The 15,629-nt window shown below is 26.2% G+C and overlaps 1 protein-coding gene across 1 annotated transcript; it reads left to right on the top strand.

The window, feature by feature from the left end:
* Positions 1 to 7,010: 7,010 nt before the first annotated feature.
* LOC132803117 (S-protein homolog 3-like) lies at positions 7,011 to 7,415 on the top strand. Its single transcript, XM_060815370.1, has one exon. The coding sequence runs from the start codon at positions 7,011 to 7,013 to the stop codon at positions 7,413 to 7,415; it is 405 nt and encodes a 134-aa protein (XP_060671353.1).
* The last annotated feature ends 8,214 nt before the right edge of the window (positions 7,416 to 15,629 follow it).

Raw genomic sequence — 15,629 nt, 5'->3', positions numbered from 1 at the left:
ATTGGTAATAAATATATTAAAATTTTGTTTAATCTATTGAATAAAAATTTATTAAGAATTATAAATTTGACCTATATATATAATATTATTCAATCATATAAATTTAAATTAAAAAATATTTATCTATATAATTTTTTTCATTTATAAAATTTTTCTATCTATGAAATATAAATTAAATTCAAATACATTTATATAATTTAAATCAATTCAAATGTATTCAAATAATATTTTTTATCTATAGAATTTAAATGTATTCAAATAATATTTTTTATCTATAGAATTTAAATAAAAATTCAAATATATTTTTTGATTCCTTGTACATAATTAATTTTCACATATCAAATATTCATAATGTAATTTAATTAATTATTATTATTATTATTTATCCTATAAATACGATTTTATCTTATAAGTTAAATTATTTAAGAAATTCAAATTAAAAAATATAAAATTTAAATTCAAATGTATTTATATAATTTAATTCAAATTCAAATATACTCATATAATATTTTTTATTTATGAAATTCAAATTTAAATTCAAATATATTTTTTTGATTCTTTGCAAATAATTAATTTTCATATGTTAAATTTTTATAATATAATTTAATTATATTTATTACTATTGTTATTATTATTAATATTATTGTAACCCTTTAAAATAAATTATTTATGAAATTTAAATTAAAAATTATCTATCTATTTAATTTTTTCCCATATATGAAATTCAAATTAAAATTAAAATATATTTTTTAATTCCTTGTAAATAATTAATTTTCTTATATTAAATCCTTATAATATAATATAATTATACTTATTATTATTGTTAATATTATTATTATTATAACACTAATATGTGTCAATATTTATATTATGATACATATAAAATTGACCTGTTCGGTTATATTTGAAAATTTATTTAAAAGTTTTATTAATAATAAATATATTTGAATTTTTTTTTTCAATGTATATTATAAAAGTTTGTTAAAAACTAAAAGTTTGATATCTATATATAATATTATTCAATCATAAAATTTAAATTTAAAAATATTTATTTATTTAATTTTTTCCATCTATAAAATTTAAATTCAAATTTAAATGCATTTATATAATTTAATTCAAATTCAAATGTATTTAAATAATATCTTCCATATATAGAATTTAAAATCAAATTTAAATATATTTTTTGATTTATTGCAAATAATCATTTATGTACTATAAATGATTAGTCAAAAAATGAAAATCCATATATGTAGTTTCCTCCTAGAAATTACAATTGTTCGTTTAGTATTCTATACTTTAATAATTATATATATGCACATATATATTCTCTAAACTTTAATAATTATATATATGTATATATATATTCTCTAAACTTTAATCTAAATTTTTTTCTCAATAATAAATGTTATTTGAACTGATCAATATGCTAAATCAAATAATCTTCCAATGATATATTATCAAAATACTCATAAAAAATGGAAGAGAGAAAACTAGTTTAGCATATCATGTATAATAGAATTGGATTGACCATAGCCGAACAAATTAATTTCCCTCTAATAAATACCCATAATATAATTTAATTATTTGTTATTATTATTATTATTTATCATACAAATATATTTTTTTTACCTTATAAGGTAAAATATTTACGAAATTCAAATTAAAAAATATTTACCTATTTAATTTTTCTCATCTATGAAATTTAAATTTAAATTCAAATATATTTATATAATTTAATTCAAATTCAATTGTATTTATATAATATTTTATATTTATGGAATTTAAATTCAAATTTAAATATATTTTTTGATTATTTATAAATAATTAATTTCTATATTAAGTACTCATAATATAATATAATTATTTATTATTTTTATTATTATTGTGGTTGTTGTTTGGTTATGCTATAAACACTTTTTTACTTTTTAAGGTAAACTATTAATGGAATTCAAATTTAAAAATATTTACCTATTTAATTTTTTTCTATCTATAAAATTCAAATGCATTTTTTGATTCCTTCCAAATAATTAATTTCTTTATATCAAATCTTTATAATATAATTTAATTATATTTATTATTGTTGTTGTTATTATTATTATTATTATTATTATAACTTAATTAACAATAATTTGGATTTATAATATATATATATATATATCCAGTTTTACTATTATATGCTCAACATATATATTATATTATTATATATTATAATATATAATGATAATATTTATAATAAAAAATGGTTATCATTATGGGATTATGACTCAAATGATTCAAAGATGCAATGCTACGTGTAATAAAGACTGCAATTTCGTGAGCAATGATAATTTATCATTTTTTATTGTGTTCAATTTATGGTTATTGATATTAAAAAAAATATGTATATTTAAAATTTATTTCAAAATAAAAATTGATTTTGTATATATATATATATATATATTTGGATACAACCATAAAAATAAGATAATAAATAAAATAAAATAGAAATAAAATAATTTTGAAAAAAATTTAAAAAAATAATATACTGACACATGACACATATTATTTTTTTTAATATATTATATAAATATAAATTACATAAAATTATTTATTTGTCTATTCTTTTTTATAGAACGTATAGAATTCCTTATTAATGCATTAGCTAGGCCATATATGCATGGAACGTATTTAATATGAACTAAAGAAACGTTATGATATATTCATGACACAGTCTCAAGTTCAACAAAGGTGGACTTATGCTGAAGATGGTGCCACTTCAATTCAATTATCCAAATGTAAATATTTAATTTTACAACCAAATCACTACTAATTTTTGCCTTTTCACTTATGGTGACTTGTACCTTAGCAACTAAAGGTGTCAAAATGGATCAAACAGAATGTTAAAATTGGATATGATATGGCAACAATACAATAATAACTGTGCCATGTCGAGCACAAAACTTGTAATAGGCTATATTTGACTTAGACACGGTACCAGATATGAATAATACATTATATTAGTTAACTTATACTTTTTTTTTTCAAATTAATCAATATAATACTTTACTAGATTAATTTTTATTTACAATTAAAATTTTTTAATTGTTTTCCTATCGTACTTTGTTTATTTAAAGATTTTTTTTTCTTAAAAATTATGTTATGTTTTTCTCTTTTATGTAAATATTAATTGCCTAATAAAAAAAAAGTTTGTTGTAGTAAATTTTTGTTACTTTATATTTACTTTATATGATGTATTAATTTTAATCGATAAATAATTAAAATATAATACGATAAATAAATGCAACCACATGAATGAATCAAACGTTTATATGGGCCATATTAGCATGGCATGGCCAATTTAACTCCTTTCTTAGCTACTTATGCTATTAATTATAAAACTTATTGCATGTAGTTTTTTTTTTTTTTTTTTAAGTTTTATATTTTTAGTTTTTATTTCTAATTTTTTTTATTACAATTTTAGGAGAGTAGAGATTTTTACCTAGGTTTTCACCTTTTAATGGTTTTACCATTAGATCAAGAATTGTGCATAGTTGAACAAGTTTTGAATGGCTGAAACCTTTCCTGAATACTAAATAATCTTCTTCTGTCGATTAAAAGGTTGAATTTATCTCACACAAAAAAAAAAAAAAAAAAGAAGAAAAAAAACTATCCTTAATTAGAAGAATCTGTTGAATTTGTCTCCCCCCAAAAAAAAAAAAAAAAAAAAAAAGAAGAAGAAGAAGAAGAAAAAAACTATCCTTAATTAGAAGAATCTTAAACAATGGAAAAGAACAATTACATCACATGTTTACCATGGAATTTAGATTTTGGACCTTTTGAACTTGCAATATGCATAAAAGATAATTAAGAAAACAGAAAAATTCTATCGGTTAAAAGACCAAAAACAACAAATCATTCACCAAATATAGTTAGATGTTGGAACGAAATGTATAATTTCACAACCAAAAAAAAAAAAAAAAAAAAAAAAAAAGGAAAAAGAAGTTACGAACTCAACAATCTCTCAACCAACGTTTTATGAACAAATATTGCTTAAAATATGCAAATATTCTAAATCTCCTATTGGGAATTAATTAAAAAACAAGTTAGATTTGCCAAAAGACTACGGTGAAAGAACTGCAACCACTAAATTAGCCTATGGTTGCCTATGACTTGGATTTTGTTAACTTTGCTGAAGGGTTTTGCTTATATATATATATATATATATATATATAGGAGGTAGAAAATCCATTGTTTTTCAGAAGTTGAAAAATTGCATAGGCTTGGAGAGTGCTGGGATTGGAGGAACATGGATTTTCCAATCTCAGCCACAAGGCTCTCAAGAACAACTTCTCTCAATTTTTTTTGTCACTGTTGCGCTGCTTGGTTTTGCTCAGTAGAGGCTTAAGGTAAATTAGTTCATGATTTTCTTCCTTTCTTATTTTCATCTTTTCATCATATTTAATCTTAATTAAATTCAAATTTCTTATCATAAACTGATTGTAAATCCAGAAAAATTTCAAGAGAACTTTTTTTCACAATTTTAAAAAAACTCTATATAGTATTGCTTTTTATATATTACAATTTAAATATATAAAAAACATAAAATAAATTTATAAAATATTTTTAATACCTAAAATATCTACCATGAAAATTTATAGAGTCTTAACTAAGTAAAAAAAAAAAAAAAACATATATTTTATTTTTACAAATTGCTTACAAATCAAATACTATTCCACGAAAACTTTTTACAATGCTTTTGGACGAAATTGATAGTCATGAAAATTCCATAAAATTTTCTTTTATGTCAGAATATTTTTAGGCAATGGAAATATATAATATTGAAGTGTTTAGTTCAAAGTTATGAACGTATTTAAAGATGTTCGGTTGTATACTTCTGAATATAATTGAAATGTTTGATCATATACTTCTAAATGTTTGTATATGAAAATATTTAGTAGTATACATTTAAAATATTCATATTTAAAAACATTCGATTGCATATTTCTAAGTATATTTAAAATATTTAATCGCATATTTCTGAAAATATTTGAAATATTTAATCTTATACGTATAAACACAAATATGTTTAATTGGTAAATGTTTTTAATAGTAACTTTAAATGTGATAGAAATATAAATTTATAATGGTACTATTTAGAGTTCATTTGATAGTGCAACTAGAACTTTTTTTAACTACTAATTTCAAAACATTTTCCTTTTATTCTTTTTATTTTATTTTTTTTGATAAAAAAAACATGTTTCTATATTTACATGTATAACAACCTACTATTTTAAGGCATAATAATTAGGTAATACATAAAATCTTTAAATAACTAATGAACTAAATAACCTGACTGTCAAACCTTTAAGATCAGCCAAAAATGCTCACAAATCACAATCTGTATTTTAATGTCCGAACAAAATATTTTCGAAAAAATATTTTGATCTATCTCTCAATGTTTACAGTTCACTTCATATTGAATGATGGTAGCAAAACAAAATTTGATAACTCTAGCATTAATACTGCTTCACAACAAAAGCAAACAATTAATGGACCAATGAATTTTTGTTGGGGTCTTTGTCATTTTTTTATAGTTATCCGAATAAGGGAATATCTTTATTCCTCTTATTAATTGTATACATAAGTTTTAGGTTTCCTCTAATTAACCTAAAAATAGAAATTCATTTCATGTATTCCTAAAGAAAAGAAGAAAATATTTTCATCTTAGGCCCGAATATATATTAAACAACCAAGTTAAAAAGAAAATTATATATTAACAAAATTTAAAATATATCTACCCTTATGCTTTAGTTATACATTAAAAGAAATTCAAAAATAAAAATAAAAATTGGACACGCCCATTGCTTAAAGGCTTTGTAAGAGTATTGGGCTGGACCCCAAGAGTATTTTGTCTCCACGAAGTCCAAACTATATATATATATATATTTTTTTTTTTCTTTCTTTTTGTTTTATCAATAAATTATTTTTTTCCCATTCTAGCGTTTTCTTTTTTGTTTTATCAATAAATTATTTTTTCCCATTCTAGCGTTTCCAATGGATGATTTTTTAGCTATAAATATAAGTGATTTATTAATTGAGCCAAACTTACTTAATGCCTAAACTATATTTCATGAGAATGCCATTTATAACATATCCTGAGTAAATAATATGTCCTTTTTCGGCCAAAAAAAAAAAATGGTAAATAATATGTCCAATTGAAAAAAAAAAAGAAAAACTTTAAATCTATGACAAATATTGTCCCTGCTGGGTCAATTAAAAATATATGATAAATATTATAACCATATGGTTAATTAGTATATTAATTAAGGTTTTCTTTATTTATTTCCTTCTTTACATATATAGATTATGAAATGATTTTTCAATTGTAACTGCAATGCAAGAAAAAGATTTCCAATTAATTTTGAATTTGGTGTAAATAGTAATTCAAGTATACCAAAAACTCTTTTTTAGAAAAATTAAAATGACCAGCCAATTTAAGAAATTTTTTAAAAGCGGAAAAGTCATCTATCACATTAAATAAGTTATTGCTTGGCAATAATTGGTGCATAGAAAAAAATTTTAACGTCCATGAACAGAACTTAATGCTATATTATTATATGGATAAAAAAAACCATCAAACATAATATCCTATAACCACTGCTTTATTCAGTAACATTTTTATTTAAGGATTTATGGACTGTTGACCGGCAAGCAAAATTGTTATTTTCATTTATGTAATATTCAAATAATTATTAATAATAAAATGCAAGACCCTATTTACTAATTACTACGATCATCTTACACATATATACTCCCAATATTATATATATATATATATATATATATATAATCCGGCTCAGATCAGGTTTTTAAGTTCAAGACTTGATCCGGATCAACATCCTACATATTAAATTTTAAAACTTGATCCAAATCAATATACTACAATAGGATATTAGTCCGGATCAAATCCTGGATCCTATATATATATATATATATATATATATGTTAATAAGGCTTACAAAACAGCGAGTATGGCTGTAACAAAACCAACCATGTTAAAACTAGCTTCAGCGTTGATGATCAATATGATTATGAGCTGTGGTGCAATTTCCTTATATCCACATAAAGTTCATGTTGATTTGAGAAATGATCTTCCCTTCGGCTTGAATCTCAACGTCCATTGCAAATCGAAGAACGACGATCTGGGTGTTAAAGAGATTGCTCCTGGACAAGTATGGGGATTCAAATTCAGGACCAATATATGGGGAACTACACAGTTCTCTTGCGAGGTGGAGTGGCCTGGAGTAACCCATTTCTTCGATGCCTACATCGACGAAAGAGATTTTTGCGAAGTTTGTTTTTGGGGTATTCGGATGAAGCATCCATGCCAGTTATACAAGGATAAAACTATTTGTTATGATTGGAACGACTATTAGTAATTCCATTTGCTTCCTATATATATATATATATATATATATATGCTTCTGTTCTGTGCCAAAGTACTTCCTCCTAATTAGTTTAATTGAATAAGACCTTTAATTGATAATCCTCATGATATACATATATATGATAGGCTAGATAGGTGATCATTTGGTCAAATATTTTTTTTTTCTCCGTTTATTTCTTTATTTATTATTTTTTCCCTGTTTGTTTTAGTGGATTAATTGCCCAATTAGTTAAAATATATATGAATGATGATGCATTCAAGGGTCTAAATGTGAACATAGTGAGAAGAACAAATTAAGACAAGAGTGGAATTTTTATCTAACAAATTTAAAAATGTGAAATGTCATTGTTTTTGCAGCTTAGAAATTCAAATATATAACTTGCGTTGCCTATATATATGCATATATTTTTGGATGGCATGGCCGCGTAAGTGCCTGAATGGAAAACTAAAAATATGGGTTTGACATATAGTGAAGGACTTCTCACAGTTTCTCTTCATAAGTTTCTCAATGTATCTTGTAAAAGATTAAGGACAATATATTATTCTATTAGCTATATATATTTTGTGCAATTTAATACCAAAGCTTGGAAGATACATATATATATATACATATATACAAACCATTTTTATCTTCCACTCATATTTATCGCCCTTTTGTTGAATCTTATTATGGGGAAAAAGAACAAATTCAAAGTGGTCAAGATTTACAAACATAGATCTAATTTCATCAACATCATTCTGGTGTATAACAACCAGTCTAAGTGGTAATGAGCTACACATTACCTTTACAATAGTTACTCCACAATATTCTTACAAAATCTAATAGCTTTCTACAGAATTAGTTTTATATATCCAGTTCAATTGAGTCAAATAGCGCAAGACGCTTTATCAAATTTTAAAAATGGAAATTTCTTTTATATTTCACCATTTTAGGCTGTCCCTCATGTTTCATGAATGAGATATTTAGCTGGGCTCCACTTGCTCTGCTCTTTTCTTCATTGCCTCCACATGCATACTAGTAACACCATCCCACAAATTAAAGGACATCGGTTTTTCCTTCATCAAAATAAATATTGTTATGAATTGCTTATAAATAATGGTTGTGTGAAACTGAAAATAAATAATGTCAATGCACAGAACAAACATATAAAAGAATTAAACAAAAAAAAAAAAAAAACAAAAGTATTATTAACGAGGTTCATCAAAACTAGGCCTACAATATTATCTAGAGTTCAGCCATTTAACTCTACGCTTTTATTGATCACTCAAAACTCAATACAACAAAATCTCATAAGGAAAGCTCTCAAACTCCCACCAAAACCTTTCCTCTGAACCCTTTACACCCTTTCTCTTATTATCTCTGTTGAATACTATACATAAGAGTACAAGGAAAAAACTTGATCTGTAAAGCCGAATGAAATAAATAATTAACAATTCTTAATCAACTATCCTATATGCACTGTATCATGACGTTACCATACTATGATAATGCAAGTATTATTTTTTTAAAACATCCATGTATGGTTAAAACCTTTTAAATGCTTTACTCAGTTACCTTGTTATGTGAGAAAACATGAAATTAATATATGCACATATATATATGAAATCAATATCTTTTATTTTTTTTTTTGAAGAAATGGAATTAATATGGTTGAGCAAGAAAAAAATGTATATGTAACTACCCTGTTGCTTATAATTCCATTTTTTACCAATAACCGACATAATTCAGATCGTACATTAACTGTAATTAATGAATTAAGATCCAGTGTATTAGTCATCATCATCTTATACATATACATAGAATATATATATATATATATATATATAGGTATAGATATATATATATATAGATATATATATATACATATATATATTTATATGATTTTTCCCTTAATTATACCCGGAAGAACTTACAAAACAACAAAAGTATGGCTAGAAAACCAACCATGTCAAGGCTGGTTTCTGCATTAATAATGATCCATATGATGATGATGATGATCATAAGCTCATGTGATGCAATTCCATTCATCCCGGTTAAAATTCATGTTCTTTTCAGGAATGATCTCGGGCAGGGCTTGAATCTCAACATCCATTGCAAATCGAAGGACAACGATCTGGGTGTCAGAGTGATAGCTCCTGGTGAAGTCTGGGGGTTCAAATTCAGGACAAGTTTTTGGGGGAACACTCTGTTTTACTGCAACGTGGATTGGCCAGGCGCATCCCATTACTTCAATGCATTCATGGACGAAAGAGATATTTGCACCACTTGTTTTTGGGGTATACGAAGGACCAATCCATGCATGCTATACAAGAGAAAAGAAGTTTGTTACAATTGGAACACCAAGTAATTCTATTTTGTAACTCCTATAAATATATATACACACACACATACATATTTATATATATCTTGTTGTGTTCTGTTCCAAAACTCCTTCGTCTAGTTTTGAATAAGAACTTTGAATAATTATAGTCCCCTTAGTTTGCATGACACATAGAGTTAATAGATTAAATTGATCTCATTGGTTTTTTTTTTTTTTTTAATAGCCTTTGGGTAGATTGGTTAATCTCTCATTGTTTAAAGAGTTATGGATCAATTTTTTTTTTCTTTTATCTAGCAAAGATGTAATTATTTCATTGTTTTGCAACTTATATTTTTCATTTTCATATGTACTATTAACCTTTTGGAACCCCATGATTCAGATTTGTTTCCAGCCTGATACTCTGATAGCCTTGTTTTATGACTACATATCCATTTAAAATAATCCAGTTCAATCCAATTGAATATATATATATATATATATATATATGCACACACACACACATGGATTACGATTACAAATATCCTAATATAAAGGGGGAAGAAATGTGCCTTAAATCCATGATGACAATGTTCAATCCCAATGACCAAAATTTCTACACAAATGTAAACTAGCAACACTATGCCATAAAAAGAGTAGCGGCTCTTTACGGCATAAAGAGATATCCTCTTTGACAACTGATCTAAAATAATCCAATTCAATTCAGTGGAATATATATTTTTTTAGATTAGGATTATAAATATTCTAATCAAAAGAAGAAGAGATGTGACTCAAAACCGTAACCTTAAAAATATGGATGTAAGAGGTATATATATAATTAGGAAAACATCACTTGTCAGCATTTTAAGGACGCCATGCCATGACAAGGTTAGGACCTCTCAATGTTTCAATCGCAATGACCAAAATCCCCACACACATGAAGACTAGCAACACACCAAGCCACAAAAGAGCATCGGCTTTTACTTTAACAAACTCATTAAATATGGTATCGCTTAGCAGTAATGGTTGTCTAAAAATAAAAATAATTCATTGCACAGTAATTAATATAATTGACCTTTTTTTATAGCCAATTAACTTACCATATGAATGTGGGTCGCATTGGTAATGGTTACAACCATGAAAAATTTGCTTCTTTATTTAGTTACCTTTTTTTATGCAAGAATTTATGGAATGTTGAGCGAGCAAAAATGTTGCATCTCAATGTCAATCATCCTGTTGATTATATTAATATTTTCTTCCAATACCGAACATGATTCACATCTGTACACTAATCGCCAAATATACTCTAATTAATAATTAAATGTAAAATTATTGATCCAAAACCATCAACTTATATGTAGTCTTATATATATATATATGATCAACTTCTCTTATATATATATATGATCAACTTCTCCTACTAAGAACTTAAAAAAGCAGCAAACATGGCTAGAAAACCAACCATGTTAGTTTCAGCATTAATGATTCATATGATGATGATGATGCTGGTGATCATAAGCTGTGATGCAACTCTATTCCTTCCGCATACTATTCATTTGAATTTCAGAAACGATCTTGGAATCGGCTCGAAACTCAGCATCCATTGTAAATCGAAGGACGACGATATGGGTGTTCAAGAGATTGCTCCAGGTGCACTGTGGGGATTCAGTTTCAAGACCAGTTTCTGGGGAGACACACTGTTTTACTGTAAGGTGGATTGGCCAGGCACATCGCATTGCTTTGATGCATACGATGATAAAAGAGGTACTTGTGGCAATTGTCTTTGGGGTATACGAGTGTCCAATCCATGCCCGTTATAAGGACAAAACTATTTGTTATGGTTGGAAATGATAGTGTGATTCTTTTTTTGGTTTCCTTTTTTTTTTTTTTTTTTTTTTTTTTTTTTTTTTTCTGTTCCTAACTCTTTGGTTATATTATATAAAGAATTTTGAATAATAAAATACATTAAATTGATCTCATTTGCAATATATATATTTTTTTCCTTCCTGTTTTTAATGGATTAAATTTCCTCATCGGTTATCGTGATTATTGATGGTGAACTTTATGGCTATATATGTGAAATTAATATAGGGTGATTAACATAGATAATTAGTTTATAATATATATATTTTTTTGTTTGAAAGATAATTAGTTAGTTTATAATATTAGTCATTGTTTTGTTAGCCTTATTTTTTTGGATAGCCTAATGACAAAGTTGAAAAAAAAAAAAAATCTGTTTTTTTTTTTTTTTTTTTTTTTTTTTTTTTTTTTTTCTATGATTCATACTCGTCTTTTGTTGAATTGTCTGCTCTTGGCCTCCTAATTTTTACCACCTTCCTGCTCTCAATAGCTATCACCCTCTGCTAATTTATTAATTTTTTTTTAAAAAGAAAAATTCCTTGGCATGCCAAAGTTGATTTAGTTTGTAAAAATAGTTATGAATATTGCCAAACATTTTGAAGAAAATCTCTTCAGGATTCTAATCTTAACTCAAAACTAGCTAGTGCACATAAGAAAGTAGTGGCTTTTAATGGTAGGGGATTGTAACTCTGTATTTTGCCATAGAAAGTAGTGGCCTTGCACTTAAGTACTTTAATATAAAAATTTTTGAAATTTTTTATTTTGTTAATGGAAATTTTGCTTTTTGTAACTAAATACGTGAAAATAAACCAACATCAGCTTCAGGTTGTAGGTGCATCCCCTCCATCAAGTTACAAAATCAGATTAATTACATGTCAAATGGACCTTTAAAGCCCGTATGGATTGAAGAGTATAGGATTGGACTGTCTTGGATAGGAATGGATTGAATAGAACTATCACTGGTTTGGAACAGTAATAAAAATAGTACTGGGTTATAAAATATAACTTATTTTGAATAATTTGTAATATGAATTTAAAAAAAATTATTAGAATTATTTCCAAACTTAGTAGACAATGTCTGTGAATTTTCCAAGCGATCAACCCCTGTCAAAGACTGATCAATGTCGATCAAAGGATATGCTCAGCATTGGTCAATGTTGATCAACACCGATCAAATAATGGTTAATGCCAATCAATGGTTTCTAATGAAATAGTCTCATCTAAACCCATGCTTTTCAATGGGATAATTAATCCAATTAATTAAAAGAATAAAGATGAGGGCTGGATTGTAAGGATCTGTCTAAGATCCCTCATCAGAATCCTAGACAAGTCCTGATCCCAGGAAAACCCTATAGGACCTTTCAATGGAAAATCCGACAGAACCTCCTCTAAGAGTTGGACTTACCACAAATTTTCTGCGGTGAAAACACACTTATATATATATATACCGCCTTATTCCTCCACTTTACTACAATTAATTCCACAATAATCAGTACTTCCATAAATTAAACAGGGAACTAATGTAGTATTTAATAAAATATATCCAATACAATATACAAAGCATCATAGGGTACAATTAAGTATGAAAGTTATACATCAAAGGATGGAAATAAATATTACAATAAAAATAAATGAAAAGAAAGAGAATTCCTTGAAATACGACAGTAACGAAGATCAAGCTTGCTCTGGATGAACGTCTACCAATCTTTGTACCTAGGGGAATGAACTTAAAAATATGAGATACTAATCATCTCAGTAAGTAACCCTATCTACTATACAAATATAATAGTAATAATAATTATAGTACACTTGATTAATTAAGAATAAATAAGTAAATAAATAATAATTAATTGAAAATAATATTTTCTCTCAAAACCCTCACCATTCACTTCGTTGGAAAAGTTTTCCTTTTAAAACATTTTCACAAAATCCAATATTTGATGCCCCAAAAATCAAGGAATAATTAATTTAATAAAAATTTAAATAATACAAATACAAATAAAATATAATAAAATAAATTTAGAATACTTGCATTAAAGAAATATAACATAAAAGTGAAATTCAATACATAATTCTTAACATTTGATTTAATAAACTAAAATAAACAATGTCAAAAATATAATTTAAATAATTACAAATAATCATGTAAAATAAACGGTAAAAATATATTATAAAATTCATTTTGAAATATTCAATCAACCTATATAATAAAAATATGGCAAGATGCATTTTAAAAACATTATTTTAAAATAAGTGTCATAAAATATGAATGAATACATTTTAGAAAAATACTAATTGAAAATAGGTGATAAAATAAATTAAATACATTTAATTTAAATACGATTTTAAAACTTTAGGATTTGAAATTTATATCAGAAAAATAATACTTGACGCACCACATTATATACCAGTGATGGCCTATGATACTCAGCGTCCCGAGCACCGTCCGGCGGGAGGTTAAAGAGAGAAACTTGCATACGATCGCTTTGGCATCCCGACAACGCCGCTACTTAAACCGTCATCCAGGCCATGGAGGGGGGCGGCTTATGGCCAATATCAAACTTGCCTGCCCTCGGTCCGATTGCAACTCACGGGAGACATATAACTTGCCCGCTCATCTGCATACATAGTACAAAACACCAGTACTTAATGAGTGCGTCTAAAACAAATAATCATATTATTTTAAAAAATAATAATTTTTCCAAAATTCATCGTGGAAATCATACCATTTTTCAAATTCACAATCCCACATTTTTTTTTTAATATCTCCAGCGTAAAACCATCAATAATAATATACAAATAACTTTTCCCAAATCATAAAATCAATTAAATAATATTTCAAGGGCATAATTATATAATTTGGAAGCACCAAATTTAAACCAGTATTTTTCTTGAAATATTTAAAATTGAATCATACCCAAAAATAATATTAAAATCCAAGTATAATTAATTAAATGAAAACACCTTGCTCATGCCTATTAAATGCAATTAAATCACAATAATAATAATAATCAAGAATTTCTTAATAAATCAAACTTTCATTTAGCATCAATAAGCATATATATATATATATAGAAATTACCGAAATTGATAATATAATTGACCACAGTTTTAAATAAATTCCACCACATGAGCATATTTTCTAAATATTAAATTAACACAAAATAAATATAATTAATCACCCCAAAATAGTTTTAAAGGTGGGTCACTCACCTTAAGTATGCAATTATACCAAGATCCTCCATAGGATCAATTCTACGACTCACACGTACACCTAAAATGTCAGGACCCGTCCAGAATTCCTTCCCCGGAACCCTAGACAGCCCTGATCCCAGGGAAACCCTACCGAACCTTCCAACGGAAAATCCGGCAGAGCCTCCCCTAAGGGATTTACTTACCACAAAATTCCCTGCACTGAAAACACACTTCTAAAATTATCCCCTTATTCCTCCCACAGTACTACAAATCGATTCCACAAATTGCAGCACTTAAAAAAAATAAATACAGTAATCCAGTGCAAAATAAATACAACAAGAGTGAAAGAAATATTACAACTGCAATAAAAGAATAACAGGGTACTGCCGAACTAAAACAGCGAGGAAGATCAAGTCCGCTCTGGATGAACACCGACAACCTGGTACCTAGAGGAACGGAATTTAAGAGTGTGAGATGCTAATCATCTCAGTGAGCGACCCTACTACTATACCATATAATATCACAGTAATAAGTATAAATAATAATTATTTGGAAATAATATTTTCTCTCAAAACCCTTACAATTCTCTCAGTTGGAAAGGTTCCCCTTTTAAAACAATTTCACAAAACCCTTTATCCATATTCCCCGAAAACCAAGACATCAATTAAATACCAGAAGCGGTAACAATTATATTTTTAATTCCAATTCAGTTTCCAAACATTTTATTTTTAAAACACAGTTCTGAAAATCATTTGATGCACCCACTATATACCAGTGGCGCCAACAGTACCCAGCGTCCCAAGGTACCGCCAGACAGGAGGTTATAGAAAGAAACCGGCATACGGTCGCGT

This window comes from Ziziphus jujuba, chromosome 3 (genome assembly GCF_031755915.1).
Source record: "Ziziphus jujuba cultivar Dongzao chromosome 3, ASM3175591v1".
In the NCBI taxonomy this organism is placed as follows: Eukaryota; Viridiplantae; Streptophyta; class Magnoliopsida; order Rosales; family Rhamnaceae; genus Ziziphus; species Ziziphus jujuba.
This window is presented reverse-complemented; position numbering and strand designations above follow the sequence as displayed.